The sequence below is a fragment of the Harpia harpyja genome, chromosome 4 (assembly GCF_026419915.1).
Source record: "Harpia harpyja isolate bHarHar1 chromosome 4, bHarHar1 primary haplotype, whole genome shotgun sequence".
Lineage (NCBI taxonomy): Eukaryota > Metazoa > Chordata > Aves > Accipitriformes > Accipitridae > Harpia > Harpia harpyja.
The window spans coordinates 83,826,522-83,846,609 of NC_068943.1; the positions used below are offsets into that span (position 1 = coordinate 83,826,522).

A 20,088-nucleotide genomic window follows, 5' to 3' on the forward strand; every position below is an offset into this window, starting at 1 on the left:
GAGTGGTCAGAAAGCTTTGGATAACATACTATCACGTGAAACCTCACAATTTAATTCAAATTACGACGAACTACGCACAAATACATTTTCCGATTCCTTTACAAGTGCATTTTATTAAATATAAGACTGGCTTCAAATGGGAAGCGGTGGGAGGGAGTGGTGAGTTAGCTGTCTGGACAATGTTCCTTAGGAATATTTAATTCCTTAGTTCATCCTGCTTTGAGCGAAAGAAAATGAGGAATAATATTTTGAGACCCATTCTTCGCCTTTATTTAATTCCACCTTGTTTAATCCCTGCAAGAAGTCCTTCGGGCAGATTTCTTCCCCCCCATTAAAAGGCTCAAAAATTGTAACTCCATGGCAGAAATGGATTTCTCTTGGAAAATGGAGTGGGTTTCTTTGCTGCTGGGTTATTATGATGATTTGGGGGGGGGGGGCGGGTGGGGGGGGGGGAGAAGAGGGGAAGAGCCCGGCGGGAGGAGCCCGGCCCGAGAGGGAGAGGGGGAGGAAAAAAAAAAAAAAAAGAAAAAAAAATTTTAAAAATTCAAATATTTTTAAAATTCTCTGCTTCCCGGGGAGCTTTTTTTCCTCTCCCTGCGAGCAGCATGGCGACCTTCGCGCTACTCCACACATCACATGCCCCAGGAAACCCAGTTTCAAATCAAAATGGCCAAAGTCCCAACCCACCCGCCCCTACCGCGACGGGACCCCCGCGCCCAGCCCCGCCGGGGCGGCCGCCGTGATGGGGTGGGGGGGCGGAAAGATTTGGGTGGGGGGCAACCCACGGCGGGTGGGGGGGGGTGTGGGGCCGTTGTTTCTCTCTTTTTCTCCCCCGCCACCACGCTGCTGCGCTTTTTTTTTTTGGGGGGGGGGGGGGGAGCAGGGAGGGAAAGCGGGGGTCCCACCCCGGCGCCCGCTGATGCAAGCCCCGACGGGGCGCAACGCAGCGGGAAAGGGGGTGAGGGGAGGGGGGGGGGGGCTGTTTTTAGGGGTGAGGGGGGGGTTTTGAGCGCCGAGATGGGGTGAAGAGGAAGACAAGGGGGGTCCTTAGCTCTTGGGGAAGAGGAAGAGGAGGAAGAAGGAGGGAAGGGAAAGGGAGATAAGGGGGCGCTTACCCGAAAAAGTTTCGATGGCTTTCATGGCCCACTGCTCGTCGGGGCAGTCCACAAAGGCATAACCGGACTTGACGAGGAACTGCCCGCTGAAGGAGATCTTGTGGTCGTTGAAGACTTTCTCCAAGTCGGCCGGAGTCACGTTCTCGTTTAGGTTCCCGATGTATAGCTTGTTCATGGTGGCGGTGGCGGTGGCGGTGGGAAGGGGGGGCGGTGGTGGTGGTGGTGGGAAGGGGGGGGGGGGAGCGCTGGGGCTCGGAGCGCGGCTCCCGGGGGGGCTCCACCGTGCGCCCGCGCCGTCGGGCTCCGGCCGCGCTCTACCACCCCACAGCCGGGCCTGGGGGCTTTTTGGTTTGGTTGGGTTTTTTTTTTTTCTTTCTTTTTTTTTTTTTTTAACCCCCCTCTTCTTTTTTTATTTTTTTTGGGGGGGCCTTTTCTTGGTGGATTTTTTTTTTTTTTCCCTTTGGAGAAGGGGAAAGGGGGGGGGGGGGCGGGAAAAAAAGGGAATGGGGGGGGGGGGGTTCTTAGGGGAGGGGGCGGCTCCGGTGGCTGGTGGCGACGGGCAGGGCGGTGGCGCCGGTTGCGGGGGCCCCCAGAGTCGGTAGAGTGGCACTGGAAGTGTCACCGGACGCCTCTTAGGCAGGCGGGCACCGCCTCTAAATAAAACCCGACCTGGAAAATGAGTGAAAATGTTTGCTGGAGGAAGCCACGTGGTGATGCGGGAGGGCCCGGCCCCCGGGGGGGAGGGGCCGCGAGAGGAGGAGGAGGGGGGGGGGGAAGAGGGAGGGGGGGCGGCCGCCACTTATTTATTTATTTTAATTTAAATACTACGTTATTTACCTCCACGCACATCCCGCTTTCTGAGCGCTGGGGAGGAGTGTTCATCCCCCTCTTTATCCCGTGGAGGGGGGGGGTCCCGTGTGGGGGTTTTTCCCCCCCCCCCTTCGCCCAACCCCGTCCCGTCGGAGGCACTTTCCCATCTGCTGCAGCCCCCCGCCCCCACCGCGCCCCTCCCCCCACCGCGCCCCTCCCCCACCCCCTTTCCCCCCCGGTGCCTCAATGGGGATTTTTTTTTTCTTTTTTTTTTTTTTTCTTTTTTTTTTTTTTTGCTGGGTGTAAAAAACTTCAGCATCAAAGGGGCCGGGAGGTCCCCTGGCGCCAGGGGATTGAGAATTGGGGGGGGGGGGGGGGAACAACCCGTTCGCCCCCCCCCGGGGCTAGCCCAGCCCGGTGGGTTGGGGGAGCCCCCCCCCCCCCCAGGGGAAGGGGGGGGGTATTGTCCCCGGCATTGTTTTAAGCCCTTCATGTGCAGCCCCGTGGAAGCCTTCGGGGAATGGAGGGGGGGGGCGAGGGGGGGGGGGGCTTCTCCCGGCACAAAAGGGCCCCACGGTGGAGGAGGGCCGTTCCCCGACGGGGCCGGGCTGGGAAAGGGAGGGGGGGGGGCGCCCCGTCGGCAAAGCGGCGTGTGCGGAGCAGCCCCCCCCCCGGCCCTTCCCTCCCCGCCTGCCTTTTCTGGAGACTTTTTATTTTTAGGCTCAAGATGAGTTGAAAATAGCAGCGAGCCCCCCCCCCCCCCCCCCAAACCTTCCTGCCTCCCCGACGGGGCGGGCGGGGGGAGCCCCGGGGCGCCGGGGGGGGGACTCAGCCTGGGATGCTGCCGGGCGGGGAGGGGCGGCTCCGTGTGTGTGTGTGTCCCCCCCCTTGTGTCCCGTCCCCCCCCCCCCGCCCGGTCCCTCCCGCTGCGCTGCAAGTAGAGGCACGGTCCGGCCCCTCCGCGCCTGTAATTAAATGTAACGCTCCCCAGGAAAACTCGCTCCCACCCGCCGGGCCGGGGGCTCCTCTCTACACCCCCCCCCCCTCCAGGGAAAAATAAAAAAAAAAAAAGTAAAATTCCCCAACAGAGAATTTTTTTTTTTTTTTTTTTTTTTTTTTTGCCCAGGGAGGGAAAGGCTCGGCTGAGGGCTTGCCGGGTGCGGCTCTCCCGGGTAGCTCCGCGCTCCCTGCGCGGGTGCGCAGCCGGTTCCGCGCCCCCCCCGCAGCCTTTCGGGGTGACCGCGCTGCGGGACCCCGGGCTGGGGGGGGGGGGGGGGTCGGCCGGGCCCCCCCAGCACTGCTGGTAGATTTGGTTGTTCCCTCGGTGCTACACAGCTGTGCTGTGTTGCTAAATGTTTTTTATTAGTAGCTAAATATTTTTTTAGTTTGTTTTTTGTTTTTTTTCCTGCTGGCTGAGGAAAAGCCACGCGGAGAATTTGTTAGTAAATAAATTGGATATTAGTCAGGAATCAGAAGTTGTGTAAACCTTTAGAAATAGATGCACATGCCCGAGGACATTTGTATGTGCTCTGTGCTACAGCCTCCTAGGAAACTCATTAAAATGAATAATAAAAATCCTGGGAAATGGTCATTTCAAGCAAAAAGCCTTTAGCTTTCCCTCCTGTATCCGATCCATTCTGTTATCCCGGGATCTTTGCCTTAAAAACATGTAGATGCTGCTCACCAGGGAAAGTTTGGTTCCCATCCTTCCAGCTGCATTACTTGGCTCTCCTGAAAGTACCAAACCAAATTAGCCAGAGGAGTCTTTGTAGGAGCACTGCTGCGTCCATGTGCGTGTTTTGGAGGTTTCCAGGGTGTAATCCAAGCTCAAAATTCACAGGTGAAAAGAAGAGAGCAATGAAATTGAGAAATAAATTTCCTGCAGCTCACAAAGTGCACTTCAAGCCTTCCCTGGCTGAAAACTTGAGCATGCACCTTCCTCCACTGATACGTGTCACCCACAAACACAGCAAAAATAAATGATCCACTATCTGCTTCGGATCTATTTCTAATCTTGACCAGAATACTTTTGTTGTTGCTTTTATTGGTTTACCCAGTACCTTCCCCATGTAACATAATCCTTTGCAATAATGAAATGAAGGAAACCAACCTAAAAAAAAAAAAAAAAGGAAAAAAAAAAAGAAAAAAATCCAAACAAAGAGGGAAGTCTTCAATTTAGATCTGAAACAAGAAAGGCTATCAGTCAACCTCCTTCCCCTCGCTGCAGCATTCCAGATGCAAGGTATTTAGAGAATGCAAACAGCAGAGACTAAATCATTGATCTGCTGGGGGGTAATAGAGCTGCACTCACCCCTGTGCAGGAGCTGGGGGCAGAGGGCTGCCCCCCCCCAACCCCAAACTGCCCCTGCCCAGGCTGAGCCAGGGCAAAATCAGCTCTGCAAATTCTCCCCCCAAAGGGAAACAGTTCTCCCCTCGCTGATTTAAATGTTACCAGCAACTGCAACAGAAATCCAGTGGGATTGCTGGAGCCAGGGAAGGGCAAAGCAACAGTTTGCACCCGGGCACTGTCACTTCTCTGTGGCCTTTTTCCTCCCCCAGGATTTTCTTAAATTGGGTTGTAGTTTTAAAAAGCACTCTGAGGAGTTGATTTTTTTTTTTTCTCATGTGAGTTTACAAACATTTTCAAATTTTACTGCCCCGCTCTCCCATCAACGTAAAGCTGCCTCTGATTTAATACATAAAATCTGATGTGGGCAAAAGTTGGGTTTTTTTCAAGATTTAAATCTTTAAATCAGGCAGAAATGGTCTTAATGAATTTTTACAATTTATCTACAAGTTCAAATAGTTATTGGTGACTCTTAGAAGTTTGGGGAAATTTCTTAAGGGAGAAGGTTGAAGCTGGCTGGTAAATAATGCAGCTAAGATTTCACTGAAATGGGGTTTGATACGAAAGGGTGTAATTACTGCAATCTGCTGAAGCATTGTTGATCTGAGGCAGAAAATAACTAAAATAGAAATAATTTTTTATGACAGATTAGCAGTAAACAAGAACAGATTATATTCTGTTCTTTTTCTGCCAGTTATCATTTGAATCTTTCTTTAATTTGGTTTTTTTTTTTGTGTGGGGTTTTTTTTAATCTCTGGTGCTATCACTAGTATTAGATTTGGACAATATCAAAGATGCGCTTAGAAACCCCCAAAACTTTGAAAAAATCTTCATTTTTGAAAGTTTGAAAATATGTATTACTTACTATCTAATAAATACGGGCTAAAAGTTTTCAGTAAAATACACAGGTCACAAAGGAAAAAAAATAAGAATTTTGTTTTCATAGAATCTGTTTCAATCAAATCTCAACTAGCAGAAATAATCTGAATATGGAGCAAGCCTGTCCTTAAAACATAGGTGAGAATTCAACAGAATAAGAGGAGTGAGGGCTACAGTTGGGAAATATTTCCTTTTACTTAAGTGGAATCCCAGTTTAAACCACCTTTTGTTCAGTTTTTATTATGTGGAAAATATTCATGACTGGAAAAAGCAGCTCATATCTAAGAAGATCCAGTTGATTAAAGCTCACGTTGATAAATTTGTTAAGAATCAAACTTGCTATGAAATTAATAGTTTGCTTTAAAACAAAGTTGAGGTTTGAAGTAGATTATTAGTAATCCCCTGGTTCTCTGTGCATTTGAAACACCATCTTGGCATTTAAAGGATGTTTTGTTCAAGCTCAGGAGCAGAGGAGCATCCCCAGCCCCAAGGAAGGGGCTGAGCGATGGGAAATGTCCCTCTGCTCCCTGAAGGGTGGGAGGTTCAGAAGCAGCAGTGTTGAAGATGGAAATGGTTAAACCTGCAATTTGCTCGAAGATCTGCCTATTCCCTAAACATTTTAGTGCTTCAGTTAAAAACAAAGCAAATACTGCAATAAACTCTGGCTTCAAAATCAACTCCCATCCTGAAAAATCCTTTAGTTCTGGTACTAAAGAGCTGGAGTCTCTTTAAAACAAACCCAACAGAAAACCACAACCAAACAACTATTTGCTTCTCCTCTACATCTGCTGCTTTGCAGTTTCTGGGCTCCCACCAGGGCAGGGTGCTCAGCTCCGCTCAGGGCTGGGGCTGGTTGCGCTTCCCAGGTCTCCTGGAGCAACAACCTGAATTCTCCATTGGGATTTGCAAACACACAGAGAAATGTTCAGATTGCAACCAAAGCAAGCTGCTTTGCATGATTCGTTTCCCCCCCCGCACCCCCCAAATGGAAATGGTTCAGTTTGGGGGTTTCTGTCCTTTTCTTTGGGTAAGTGGGAAACTCTAACTGCGAGGAAAGGAAAATACTTATTGGAAGGAGCCCCGAAACGTTGTTTAGACAGTCCCTTTAATTTTCAGCTTTCCCCCCAAATGAATGTGCCACCACTTCTTTATAGCAGACCTTTCTAACCTGTCAATTTAGTTTTTCTTCCTCAAAAATCACTGTGAGCAGCTGGACAGATAGCTGGAGCAGCCATTTCTCCTACAGATGGCTGGACCGGTGGGGGAAAGTTTTGGTCTTGGTACAGCGATAAACTAAACTAACGTAGTTGAGACAGCATCGTGGGGGATGAATCCTGCCGTTGCTGAACTCCCCCTGACCTTATTTCAAGTAGGAGCTGCTCTTTTGAACCCCCCTCCAAACATTTGCAGCACTTACAAAGCACAGATTAAATGTTTTCCTTTCAGTAACTGTAGGTATTTGTATCAGATTTCCTCCAGTCTGAAATAAATGCATTTATATCAGATTTATGCTCCGCGAGTACAAATTTGGGGGCCCTATAATTTCGAGTCACCATTTAAATCCCCCAAAGAACAGCGGGCTCTCCAGCACTCACTGCTTTTCATCCCTCCACTTTTTAAACTCCCTGTAGCAGGAGGCAACGAAAGGCTCAGCCACTAATACCGTTGCATTTATGCCTAATTCTTTATACCCAAAACAAGTGTAACCCGGGAGGTGGGAAGCTGCGCAGCAACACTTTCTGTTGTGGGTCACTTTAAAAAATATAGGTCATTTCACAATCGAAACCTTGACCCATACCCCACCGCCTGTGCCGGGGCACCCGCACCGCTGGGCTGCCGGAAGGGTGATGTTAGGAGAGCAGCAAGGGCACGAGATAGAAATAATTTCACGTTACTGAACCAGCCACTTGGGCAGGCGCCTTGCCGTGGACCGGGTTGTCTAGTTTCTCGTCCTGCTGGTACATACTTGGGATTTAGCGGGACTGATTATTTCCTCTCCTTTCCTGCAGCTCCACCGCTCTAATCTCCCCAGCTGGTTAGTTCTGGCTCTATCTTTGCTCGAAGGGGGAATAAAGGATGGTTTTCACATTAAGATAGCTGCTGCAAGGTAAAGTGCTAACAGGGTAAAGCACAGGTACTTTTAATGCTAGAGCGAGTCCGGATCATCTCTCCAGCCTCTGGAAGCAGTGACAGTGCTCGCTACTCAGGGGTAAAAGTTGCAGTTGTGAGATTTTTATATGCAGCTCAGTGGTCCAAATAAACCTTCCCCACACGGATGTTACAGGTGCTGTCGTGGGCTTTTTGTTACAGCACTTAGTGTCCTGGAGGTCCCTGCTCCTGGGGGTTACAACAAGCATTTAAGAGAAAAGAAACGAGCAGAGCATGCAACCAGGAGAAGTCCATGCTCTCCATGTTTTGTGGTTCCCATTTTTAGTTGTTGTGGGTTTTTTTTCCCCCCCAGAGAACTAGCGATCAGGAAGGCTCCGAGACAGCCATCCCAGTGAGCTGAATTAGTCAAGAACAACCGCTGGAGCCTTAAAAGGCCCTAGGGTTTGTTTGCAGTTAAAAGGGAGTATTGGCATTTAAAAACATATCTGGTATTTTGCCATTGTGAAAAAACCTGTTCCATTCCCGCAAGCACTGGAGGAGGAGGCAGGTCTGAACCCAGAAGAAAGGACAAAGCGGCGTTTGGCGCTCCAAAGATGCCCTATAAATCCACCCAGCCCGTCACTCGTGTCCCCAGCACAGCTCGACGTGAACGCTGGGCAGGGTTAAGCACAAGGGATGGGATGAGGAGCCAGGCAAACCCTCGCTGCCTTCAGCTGGAGCCAAAGCTGCTTTTGCCGCATTTTGCCAAGTCTGAGCTCCCTGGCAGAGTCCTGGCACCCGGGATCGGGCGTGCGGTTTCCCCTCCCGACAGCACCAGCCTTTGCCGCACAAGATTTAGAAGACGCCGCACGGTAGCCAAGGTTGTAAGCAGGACCCCAAGGCAGCCCTGGGAAGGGAGGGGAAAGCTGGACACGGGCTGTGGGGTCAGGGTTTGGGGGAAAGAAGCTCATATTTAGGACTTGTGCTCTGCCAAGGTATAACAGGATGAGCGAGAATAGAGCACGTAAGAGTTACTGCCTCTGCGAGACTTCAGCAGACCTCCATTGCTGGTATTCTAGGGAGAGAAATGAGCTCCAGAGAAAAGCTTTGAGCCTCTATGCCTTTGACAGCAGCAAAGCTGAGTTAAGAACAGAACGGGTCCTGAATCAAGACCGGAGTTTGTACGATACTCCAATGCCTGTGATTTTGGGGAGAGGATGGGGATGAAAAATGTAAAAATCCCTCCTTCCTCTCTCCCTGTGATTTGAGGAGCAGAGCAAACGCCAATACTGATCTATAAGAGCTGGATACAATTAGGAATCTCAGATCAGCCTAACGCTTCCACGCAAAATGGAGCAGAAAGTGTTATTTTCACCTGGGACATGCAACACCTGAAATCCGTCTCTGGCAGAGCAGAGATGCCCTGAGCGGTGCCACACCAAACAGCAGCTGAAGAGCACTGCTCCAGAGGGAAAAGGAAAATCTTACTCACCACATCCACGGGGAATAGGAGAGAGGTGTAAACTGTGCCACTGAAGGCGAGATGTTAGCGCTAAACACTAAGAAGTTTCTTGGGAAGTTTGCAGCATTTCCATTTCTGAAAACTTTTGGGAACGGATCAGACTCGTCCTTTCAGAGAGATTTAAGCAGAGCTGAGGCTGTCTGGGAGCAGGGGAGGGAATGGGTGACCTCTTAAGGTCACTTCAAGCCCTATTTTCCATGATTACAGGGACATCTAATACTTGAAATGCTTTGTAATCAAAGTTGCCCTTGAGATGTTTCGGTGTCTCAAAGCAGAGCAGAAGGACCGTTTCAGTAACGCAGCTGTGATCTTCCCAACACATTCCCGAATTCCTGAAACACCAACTCCTCGAGTCAGGTCTGCTGCGGAGAAGAGCAGAGCTCACTCACTAAGCACTGTGTGGATGAACCAGGGCAGCCCCAGCTCTCCTGTTTAATTTGCAGGGAGACAAATGCCATGGCTGGGTGAAACCTAAGCTAAAAGAGTCCTCTGTCCCAAGCTGGGACCCAGCTGAAGCTTGTGAAATGACTTGTTTTATCAGCGAAGGCAGCAGACCACAGATAACGCTACAAGGGCAGCTGAAGCTAAAGAAGAGCAAGGTGTGCATCATTAATTAGACCCCCTGTTACCCTCACGAAAGCAGATGCAGGCACTTGGTCCTTCTCTAGGTCAGCACTTCACTCCTCGCCTCTGCACTTCCCAGACCTGAACTGGCACGCAGAGGTTCAGCATTTTAGGCATCGATATCACACAGACAGAACGAAATGCAGACAGTGCCCACCTGTCCTTGGAAATAACTTCTGCATATCTGGGGTTTCTTTGTTCAAAAGATTGCGAGAAATTTTAGAGTGATGCTGCTGTCCAGACTGCAGCACGAGCAGATGCCCTGAAATAACCAGAACTGTGAACCCTGGGTCAACATTTAATGTTGCTGGATATTTATTTCACTCTATTAACTTTATATCCTACAGAGGCACTTAATGAGAGGAAAACAAATAGGTTGCACTTTGGAGAAACAAGATATCTGGGTTGGCTGGGAGTGAAGTACCCAGAATACATATAATAAAGACACCAGGATAAACTATTCCATTTTATTGATTAGCAACTGTGCTAGGAGTGTAAATTGGTTACTTGTAACTATTGTAGTGCACCATTTATTACAGCAGGCACGATGCTCCTGCATGGGTGAAAAGCTTTTGGAGACCCTAGCATGCTTGTGTGCTGCTAGCTAAAGGACTAAGCCACGTGTTAAGTAGTTCCTGTGAAAGTAGTAATTACTCCCTAATAGCACTGAACTCTTAATCTACCCTAACAATGTCCTCCTGAGCCTTTACCTTAATGCAATATAGATGCAACACTTTTTGCTGGAGAGGCTGGTTGTGCCAGGGAGTTGTATAACTACAGAGCAGCAAGAGCTCGCTTCTGCCAGCGCCGGGGTAAGCTAGATGCAGTTAATTCTGCGCTCTGTGGTCTCCTGGCGCAGGAATACAGGTAGCGGTTGGAACCAGCCTGTATCTGACAGCATATCCCAGCAGCACTCCTCAGAAGAGCAGAAAAACCACTTTTTAGAAAGGAACTGCAAAATGGATAGCCTTTACGCGGAGACACGTACCTCATCACGCTGGATTTCTGCACGTGTTTGGGACAAGATACACTGGGGGCACTGTGCCAGCACAGCGAAACCCTCTCCCACGCCGAAACCACCGACACTTCAGTTTTGCCATTATTACTGCAATTCCACTAAAGGCTGCTTCTTGCTCAGCTCTGTCAACCAGAAATCCTACTTCGTTCCCACACAAATCCCTGATGTAGCTGAGCCAGCACAAACCTGGGAGAATACACACAGACACACACATCCCTCCTACATCCAGGTGTGCAGGGTTACTGCTCCGAGCAGCTCAGCTAAACTCCACAAAACAAAAAAAAACCAAAAAAAAGGCTGGCAGACCTGAGGGGAAGGTTGTAACTTGGATAACCTTCTGCAAAAGTTCAGGCTGCTCGGGGGAACCGAGTCACGGACGGGACTACGCTCTGCAAGACAGCACAGTCAGCCACGGGCATGGCTTCGCTTTGGTAATGATGTGAGCAGAGCTCAGCTTGTGGGTTAGGCTAGCACAAACGCAATCCTGCTCTGCTTCTTCAACAGATTGAAGCTGGGTGTGACGGGGATCCTAGAGCAGCAGGTACACGCCTAGTAGCAGTCCCTAAACAGGATTTACATGTTAAAATATAATGAGTCCAGCTCTCCCAGAGAGGTTCAGGGGAAGCGGGGCAGGTCAGCCACCAGCGAGAACGAATATCTTACCGGGCACGCAGTCACAGCAGAGCTGATGGGAAGTGGCTTTACCCCTTGTACTCTGATGGCACAATTAACATCTGCAGAACATCTGCTCTCCTGGATCCAGCTGTGCAAGGGCAGGGTGAGGTGGTGGCCTCACTGACCCATGTCCCCAGCAGCTGCAGAGCCACAGGGAAACACTCCATCACTCAGGACAGAAAAAGCCCAAATGGGTGCTCAGGTCCAGCTGCTATCCCTCACCCCACAGAGGCGGCTGCTGTGCCAACACCCTCCACCTCGTTAACCAATGCTGCCTCACCATTTCCTACTAGTTTCCCGTCTGCCACTCTCCATCCTGAGTTTTCTCCTCTTAGAGTGCAAGTTTTGGGGGACAGGTGCTGGTTTTGGTACTTGGAGTTTGCACAAGGGGGTTGCAGACCACAGTTGGGATGCTCAGACTCGATGGTGATGAAAACAACAGTGATGGGAGCTATTGATTTTAGCAAAGTTATTCCTCCTGTAAGAAACAGAAGGAGTAGATTGGATCTCTCTAAGATAGCACTTACACTTGGCAAAAGAAAAGATGGAAATTAAGGAAGCTTTTACCACGGGAGGAGGTGCTACGTGGAATTAAGCTTTAGACCAATGCCGTATGTATTATGCCCACAATCCATGTTCATTCTTGATTTTGTGATACAGTAATGTTTAATTGCCATTAATGTAAACATATTTTAAAAGGTTATTTTCCTGCTCTGTAGGTCAATGGACCTAATGAAGCAGCTCTAAGTGGGTTTGAATTGCTTCGATTAGGTGCTTGATTTCCTGTTTACCTCATAGAAGTGGGTTTGGTCCTGCACAGCTAACGTATATAAAAGCCCTGAAGGGTCTCTCCTCAGCACCAGAACTAGCTGAAATCCTCTGGGCAGTTTCAGAGAAGGAGAAAGGTAAGAAGCTCTATGTCAGTCTCTCTTTTTAACTTTTTTTACTCTTTTTTGTCCCCCTAAGATAACAGTGGGAGTGAACGGTGTTTGAGAGTGCCAGGCAGTAGCTGTAGCAGAGCAGGAACAGCCTGGACCTTTGGCTGAGTTTTTCCCAAAGTGGTACAAAACCGGCCGTTTTCTCGGTAGCTTTGGCAGAAAAGACCTGCAGCAGTGTACGTGTTGGGTTGTAAAGGGAAAGACTGTTGTTTCAGAGGAGGATTCAGTACTTGGCAAATATCAGGATGGGATCTGCACCTAAACAGGGAAATGAGGAGAAATTCGTTCTTAGTTGCTTTTTGGGACCTCCCAGCTAGGGATAAAACCCTATATTATCCTTCTAATGCTTTTTCCAAAGCAGACAGTATTGCACAGGGGACTGGAAGACCTTCATGTTGCAAAGATCTCACCAGTTGCTTCTCCTTTTGTGAAGAAGTCAAATCATAGGATCAAAACAATGTAGGTATCACAGCAAACTCCATGCCAGACTCGACTACTCCAGTTCAGTGTCACACAGGCAAAGGGGTCTTGTATTAATTCAAAATGGTTTTTCAACAGTCTCTGAAAATGTGGACTGCTTTTCTTCCCTGTTTGGGTAAATTCTGCAGAGAAGGAGTACTGCCCTTTCTTAAAATTAAGGCTACAATGCCTTTCCTCTCCTAGCATCACAAATAATTACCCTAAGCAGAACAATATTCTTGCACAACTTAGCTGTTTTCAGATCCATCATCGTACCCACAGTTATATCACCAATATATGAAATGAAAAGCAAATAAGAGGGAAAACTTCAGTTATTTAATCATGACATTTTTTTCTGTTCTTATTTAAAACACTCTTCAGCATTTTGTATAATGGAATTTACTTCTGCTGTTAACGCTCTGTAACTATTTGTCTTTTATTGCTTTCGGTCTAAGTATTTCAGGGATTTTGCCAGTTCAGTTCAGAATATTACACCTTTGCTTTTAAGAGCATTCCTCAGAACTTGATGTATCTGAGGTAATGATGTAACACATTTAGTATTTTTTTGCACTTAATAGGAAGGGCTGATAACATTTGTAAAAGATGTGACAATTTTCCAGAAATAAAAAACACCACAATTACGAACAACAACCAAACTTGCAAATTCTTGCTCTCTCTAAAACAATAATTGGGCTGTTGTAAGAGTACAAGTAACTACTTAGAGGAGTAAAGTTCTACCAATGTATAAATAAATTTTTGAAGGATGTGATACCTGAGTCCTGATCTAGACCTTTTCTTTTTGTTACTGTGTTATTCTTGTTAACAGCAGCTCTCCATTGTAATGCAGTTTCCAGAAATAGCTATAACAAAGAGTGAGATGAGGGACAACAAAATATATCTCTGAGCCACGATCAAAACCATTTTTGTACGGAGTTTGCAGAGCTGGAATAGTAATTAAAAGAGCTCAAATGTCCAAGGGCTATTGAGCTGAACTGTGGACGTGAGCACTAGGAACAGCTTGAAAGTAATAAATCTTGGAATCCGATCCTGTCACTGTCCATGGGATATTTTTCATAACTGATATTCACTGACTCTGGCTCCAGTCCCTACATAAGGCATTATCCATCCCAACAGAAAATCTCCCAGAAATTAGATCAGGCTCCTAAACCCTGCAGAACCGCAGTGTGGGATAAGCAGGATGCCATTGCTACTGAATTGCCTGATCCAACGTACGTTGCCGTTCACATACTCAAGATTGAATCGACCCTTAAAGCACAATGAGGTACCCACAGGGTCAGCTTGTAAACATGGAGGAAGACAAAGCCCTTGCCTCTGGGAATGCACAACCCACAATGAATTTGATGGTTACAATAAAAGTATAGGGAGCCAACATTAAAAGACACCACGGTGGGAAAGAGCATTGGCATTGAAAAAGTAATTTAACTGGGAACGGCAGAAGAGGGCTTTGTAGGGTGGAGAAGGCTGCTTGAAGCACAAGGACTGAAGAAACACATTTACAAGCACAGGCACGTGCCCAACCACCGCACACCTCGCTGGGTTCGCTGTCCTGTCACTTATGTGTCCCACGTGTTATAGGGGACGGACATCTGGATTGCCCTCTGCTCTCGAACAGAGAAACAAGGCAAGAAAATGATGTCTTTCAAAGTTCTCTCTCTGCTCCTCGCTTCTCTGGGCTTTGTTTTGATGGAAGAAAACGTCTCAGGGTAAGTGTTTTGGAAAGCTCACGGTGTATTTTGAGCCTTTTCCAGCTCCCCACTGGAGGCAAATGGACTTTTTCCATTGGCATCTCGGTAAGTAGGTGAGAACATGAGTCCTGAGGTAGATCTCAGATAATAGAGACACCCAGGCATACAGAGATGAGCAAATGATAAGAGAGAGATCAAACTAAAGCCCTGAGCCTTTGAGCCAGAGCCAGGAACTCCCAAGTTTTCCCTACAAACTTCATGGCTCTGGGTTAGGAGGAACAAGCTGGAAGTCAACCAGGAAGAGAAAAAGGTTGGCTGAGAACTAGAAACGAGATGTAATCATCTCACACGAATGAGGCTAGGGGGCATCCAGTATTTGGAAGCTTCTGAAAACATGACCAGTTACATCAAGCAGGTATATAATAAAGACTTTCCCTCTCTTTCCCTGACTCCTGCTACAAAATTTCCAACTACCACCTGAGAAGACCCAAAAGAACCCTTATTAGAGCAGTAGGAGTTGCTGCAATCCCAGATAGTACTAAAAAAGGTTCAGCCTTGAAATCCTTTGCTAACTTACGCAGCCACCAACTATGTCTCACTGTCAGATCAGCACTGGGCTCCAGGTCAGCCCTTGTCTCCTGCCGTCCACCCCTGAGTCTCTCGAGGACACAGGAGAGGGTTCCCTTGGCCCTAGATGTGCAGCTCACTGGAGGAGGGAGCCTGAGCACACTTGGTGCCTTAGCTGGGAGCCAAAGTCCATGTGAATCAGGCTACAGCAGGGAAAACAACATGACTCCAGACTATCAGCAAAGATCCTGAGCTCACCTCCTCCCAAGTTCTCAAATCGGAATTGTGCTAGTAGCCAGCAAAACGGATGAGGAGCCTGCTAGCCCCTTCTGTGGCCATCTCCTCACTTTACATTGCAGGAACGGTCACCTGTACCAAAAGACGTTAAAAGTGACCACAAAAACCTTGCTGACTGTAGGGACCGCATGGGCCACTGCGTGCAACCCAAGCAAAAATCTGCACGGCGTGTGCTGCTCCTGGTCTGTGCAGCACTCACTCTGTCTCTGTGCTCTTACCCCAGCATAAGTATAAGGACTCCCAGTGCCAGACCAGTGCAAAGACGCTACTCTGAGGCCACCCTGGCAAGCGATTACAGCCGCACGATGGATAACATGCTGAAGAAGAACTTTGTGGAATGGTTGCTAGCCAGACGGGAGAAGAAAAGCGAGTAAGTGTGTAGACTTTCAATGCTCCTACGATCCAAACTTACAGCTGTCGTCAGCCAACTGATGGCTACAGAAGAATGCAGAGCCGAGGTTATTTTTCTTGGACTGCAGCAGCGATTCTCTAGGGAGTTGGTTTTCTTTTTTTCTTTTATTTTTCTAAGTCCTAGAAATGTTTCTGGTCTGTCGGCACACAGCACAACTATCCCTCTCCCTGTCCAAGACCGCCTTCTTCTCTGGCTGCTGGTAGATGGAGTGGGAGGGAGCTGGGGTTTGTGGAAAAGCAGCATTTTGGCACCCTCTTGTGGCATTTCGGGCTGGTATCTTCCCATTTCGCCTTTCCAGCAACATCATTGAGCCATACAAGAGGGAAGCTGAGCCCCAAGTATCGGCTGCGAATGGCCAAAGATTGGACCTGGGCACCCAGGAAGCCAAAGACTTCTTCACCTGGCTTCTAAAAGCCACGAAAAAGCAGAGGTGAGATGGGAGAACAGAAAGTCTGGTGGCAGGGAGGGATGAAGTCCCCAAGTGTTTAACTTTCAAAGGAGTATTTTGGGGCAAGAATCTATGGTAATGGCTTCACATAGGAAAACAAGAGGACTTTAATTTCAAAAGGAAATTTCACATTTTGCAATTCTGTCTCATGAGCGAGGAAAAGAACAAAGACAAAAAAAGCCTCTCTCATTTTGCAATTTCTCACGAAATACAAATTTCAAAAATATAGACGATTGGGGTCTTTTTTGGTTTTGCAAATGTCAGCACAGCCTCATCAAAACCCAGCGCTTTGATAAGGTCAAAGCATGGACTTTTGACAGGGCTGAAGTGCATCCATTCCTCTAACATCCCACCATCACCATAACGGAGAAGTCGAAATGCTTTGACCTAATCAAAACAAAGCCCTCTCAAAAGAAAACTCTCCAGCGAAAATGAGATTAAATTGATACATTTCTGCAAAACATTTTGATTTGATCCAATCAACCCACACGGAGGGGGAAAGAAAAATCCCACTCATTCACACTCTCAGCATGTTGACCGGTTCATTTTTAAAAAAAGAAACAAAACGGTTCTTTCCTTGTATCACTGCTACAAGCTCTTATTGTGAAAAGCCTGTCATCTAAACGTGAAACCATGCAGGAGAGATGCCTGCCTGACCCAGGAGGAATTTCCCAGTTTGTTTCTGATCTGTCTGAGTGTCCCCAGTAAAGGGCAAAGATTTTTTTTTTTTTAAGATGAAATCGTCTTAAAATTGTCATGATCACGGTAATGATGGCGATAGGAGCTCGGCCAGAACAGGTACCTCTGGGCAAGGTAACCGAGTCCATATGGAGCTCTCTGTTGCTGCAGCTCATGCCTTCGTTTCCCAAGCCATCTGGCTGAGAGCACACTTGTGTATCTCAGCGCTGCGCAGCTTTGTGCTGTGTCAGCACATCCACAGCCTGTCAATAGCCTGTTTCACCTCCCCCAATCTTAGCTTATGTCACAAATGTTCAAAAAGCAAATTAGACGCATGAGTCCAAAGAAAAATCTGTTCTCAGGCACTTTCTATATTTAAAAAAAAAAACAAAAAAACCACCAACAAATGAATGAAGGATACATTTTCTTTCTTTAACATGAAGGGGATTTTACAAAACCTAACAGGTTGCTACTGCTTAGTCCTAAAATGGTGGCAAGAAGGAAAAAAAGCACTTACCGCACACAGCCTGCATCCCTCAAGCACAATCCTAGTGTCTTCTGGAAAAAAAATGGAATTTCTAACTACAGGGAGTCATGGGACAGTCACCCAGAACAAGAACCTGGGGGCATTTGTTGTCTTTTACAGCCTTTGCATGAAAACTGCTTTAGAAACCAGGGTGCGGGGGATGACCCATGGTGGGAGAAATGAGCACAGTTATGGTTCACAGAGGTGTCTCAGGCCAAGCACTCGGAAAATCAGACACCGAGAATTGCTAGTCATACTGAAAATACAAAATCAAAGAAACAAGGGCTTTGAGGGATCTCAAAAGGTCATTTAGTCTGACCTCTGCTCCAAAGCAGGATCAATGCACCCTAAACTGTTCCTGACAGATGTTTGTCTAACCTGTTCTGGGGGTGGGGGTGGAGGGGGGAAGGGAAACCTTTGATGCTAGAGATTAATCAGCTTGATTAACTTCATTTTTAAAAAAATGGTTTTCTAGTGTCTCCCTTAATCGCCTTAATTGCAAATAAAAAATGCGACTTGCAGGGGAAAGTCCTTCTTGGAAACAAAGACTTTCCTTTGTGAGTTTAGAGCGTAGATGCTGTTTCACCCACGCTCTGCCTTTGTTTTGATGCCTGCTGGGTCTAAGAGGAGGTGGGGTGCAGGGGGGTCACGGGACTGTTCCTTCTCGCCCCCCAAGGCTGACAGACACGTTCACTGCTGGGCAGCTCAAACATGCCAAGATCAAGGCACTGTTGTGTGCAGGGAGCTCACCATGTCAAAAAGAGTTTAAAGCTTTTTTTGTGGGTTTATCCGAGTCAAAGATATTAGAAGGAAAATAAAACTCCCCTGTGAACTTGAGGGGATTGGGATACGAGGCTGTTATATACTGCATCTGGATTGTTGCCTCTCCTCTGTCTTTATGGCATGGCACATTTCTTGCAGTTTTACTTCTCTGGAAAGTTCAGAAGGTTTGAAGGATGTTTTGAACCCGGAGTTTCTGACATGGCTGATGTCGACTGATCTCTGCAGACCAACGTGAGTGGCTGTTCTACCTATTCCTGTTGTTACAAGCATCCCTACAGATCCTTTTGCAGCCCTTGTCCCCAAACGTACTTGCTGCAGTGCTCAGTCCATGAATTTAGGATTTCTTTAGATAACCACTGAGTGCTTACATGGCATAGCTCAGCTGGATTTGACTGGAGAGTTAAGAGCTCTGGCCAGAGTTTGTTTTGGTTCTGCAAAAGTATCTTCATATCACTGATACAACAAAGATGGGGGAAGACAAATTTCAGAAAAATCACTGTCTAGAGAAGGGAGGTTAGTAAATCCTTTTCCCCTCTTTTTAATAAGAAAAGGAGGTGTTCATCAGACCACTTACAGGAAATATTTTTTCTGTGCATTGTACACTGCTATGAAAGGCATTCAGAGAGAAACACAAGAAACTGGGATGGAAGAGGTGCAGGGGAGGGCCCCGGGCGGCTCAAAGGAATGGCAAGCCCATCCTATGCTTAGTTGAGTAAAATGAAGGCTGAGAGAGACAAAGTCACTATCTATTAAAAAAACAGAGCGAGAAAAGAGCTGTTTATGCTAATGGCAAAAGTTGGCACAAGAACAAAAAGGGATGAACTAGCCATGAATAAATGTAGGTTGGAAATAAGAGGCAGCTCTGTGCTACAGACAATTCCGTGCAGCTTGGTCAGACAATGTGAGCTGAGTAGCCAGCCAGCAGGGCAGAGAAAACAAATAACTGTTGAGCTCATACTGCAGCCTTTCCTGCAGAGAAACACTTATTTGTATCTCTCTCCTCTAACCAGTTGCTGGTTTTTCTCGAAACTTGTAGGTACTTACTATTAGATACTAACTTTGAAACACGTCTTGCTATCAAAATGGATTTGCAAGATATCAGAGGGGGCTGGTGGGTAGAGAAGGCAATAACTTATGCCTCATTTCCTATAGGAATCAAACGAAAACGGGTTAAGTGCAGTACCACAGGAATTCATGTTTTTCTCTCCCGCTTCTGCTTTGTTAGGACTATGTAACTCCACGACCCTCCCAAGGTGCTCTCTCTTCATCCTACCAAGACACGTGAGAAGGAGGAAGACGTCTTATTTTCTCTCTGTTCTGTGCATATTGTCTATTTTGCTAACGCAAGCAATAAACAGTTTACTCTGAAGCTGAAATAAGATTCAGATAATACCCGATTTGGGGATGGGCTATAAAACACTACTAAATTGCTAAAAAATAAGTGTCCTTCCAAACAAGGCTCATAAGGGTCACAACACACCTTGCGAGTGTCAGTGAATCCACCTACAGCTGACTGAACCATACCACGGAACGATCCCCATTAGCAGGTTTTTGGGGGGGTTTAGGACCTGCCGCTGGGCCGTGACTTTAAAACCGATGTTGGTGGTGGTGGCGGCGGTGGGTGGTGAAGTTCAGCCTGGGCTGCGGGGAACAGACCCTGGCTGAGGGCTGGTCCTGCTGAAACCTGCCTGGGAGCCAGCCTGCCCTTCCAAAGGAGCCTTCAGGACTTGCCCCCCCCCCTCCTGACACCCCCCCAGACCCCCCAAAACCGGGGTTCCCCTGCACCCCATGGAAGACACCCTCCCTCAGAGGGCACCCAGCCCCACAGATAGGGACTTACCTCCATCTGGGGGGGGGGGGTCACCCTTACCTAAAGCGGGGCTTCCCCCCCACACCCTGGGGGAGACCAAAACCCGGGCTACCCCCCACGCTGGGGGGGGGGGGGAGAACACCCTCCCACAGAGAGCACCCAACCCCCCCAAAAAGGGCCTCTCCGCCACCCCGGGGGGACGACGACACCCTTCCACACAGAGCACACCCCCCCCCCCAAAAAGGGCCTCTCCCCCACCCGGGGGGCACCCAACCCCCCCCATACACACACACAAAGACCCCCCGGGGGGGGTCTGAGACCCTCAGTGCCCCCCCCCAGGCCCTCAGGGGGGGTGTCTAAGCCGTGGGTGCCCGGGAGTGAGATAC

General features: G+C 48.1%; 2 protein-coding genes across 2 annotated transcripts in view; one reads left to right on the top strand and one right to left on the bottom strand.

Annotated features, from left to right (window-relative positions):
* The window catches only part of IGF2BP1 (insulin like growth factor 2 mRNA binding protein 1), a 29,457-nt gene extending 28,156 nt beyond the window's left edge, over positions 1-1,301 (bottom strand). Inside the window, exon 1 of the mRNA XM_052785273.1 lies at positions 1,116-1,301. Within this exon, the coding sequence (XP_052641233.1) occupies positions 1,116-1,290 (175 nt within the window). The 5' untranslated portion in view covers positions 1,291-1,301. The remainder of the gene's footprint in view (positions 1-1,115) is intronic.
* Positions 1,302-14,125: 12,824 nt separating this feature from the next.
* Positions 14,126-19,453, top strand: GIP (gastric inhibitory polypeptide). Its single transcript, XM_052785292.1, has 5 exons — positions 14,126-14,199; positions 15,269-15,415; positions 15,756-15,887; positions 18,031-18,123; positions 19,118-19,453. Exons 1-5 carry the CDS (start codon positions 14,126-14,128, stop codon positions 19,125-19,127), a joined length of 456 nt encoding a protein of 151 aa, XP_052641252.1. The 3' UTR covers positions 19,128-19,453.
* Positions 19,454-20,088: the final 635 nt, after the last annotated feature.

What these genes read in the sequence shown, in the direction of transcription:
- GIP (XM_052785292.1), top strand. Translation starts at nt 14,126, where the DNA reads ATGATGTCTTTCAAAGTTCTCTCTCTGCTCCTCGCTTCTCTGGGCTTT. An exon ending in ATGGAAGAAAACGTCTCAGG is followed by an intron (nt 14,200 to 15,268) that starts GTAAGTGTTTTG and finishes CTCTTACCCCAG; the next exon opens with CATAAGTATAAGGACTCCCA. An exon ending in AAAGCCACGAAAAAGCAGAG is followed by an intron (nt 15,888 to 18,030) that starts GTGAGATGGGAG and finishes CATTTCTTGCAG; the next exon opens with TTTTACTTCTCTGGAAAGTT.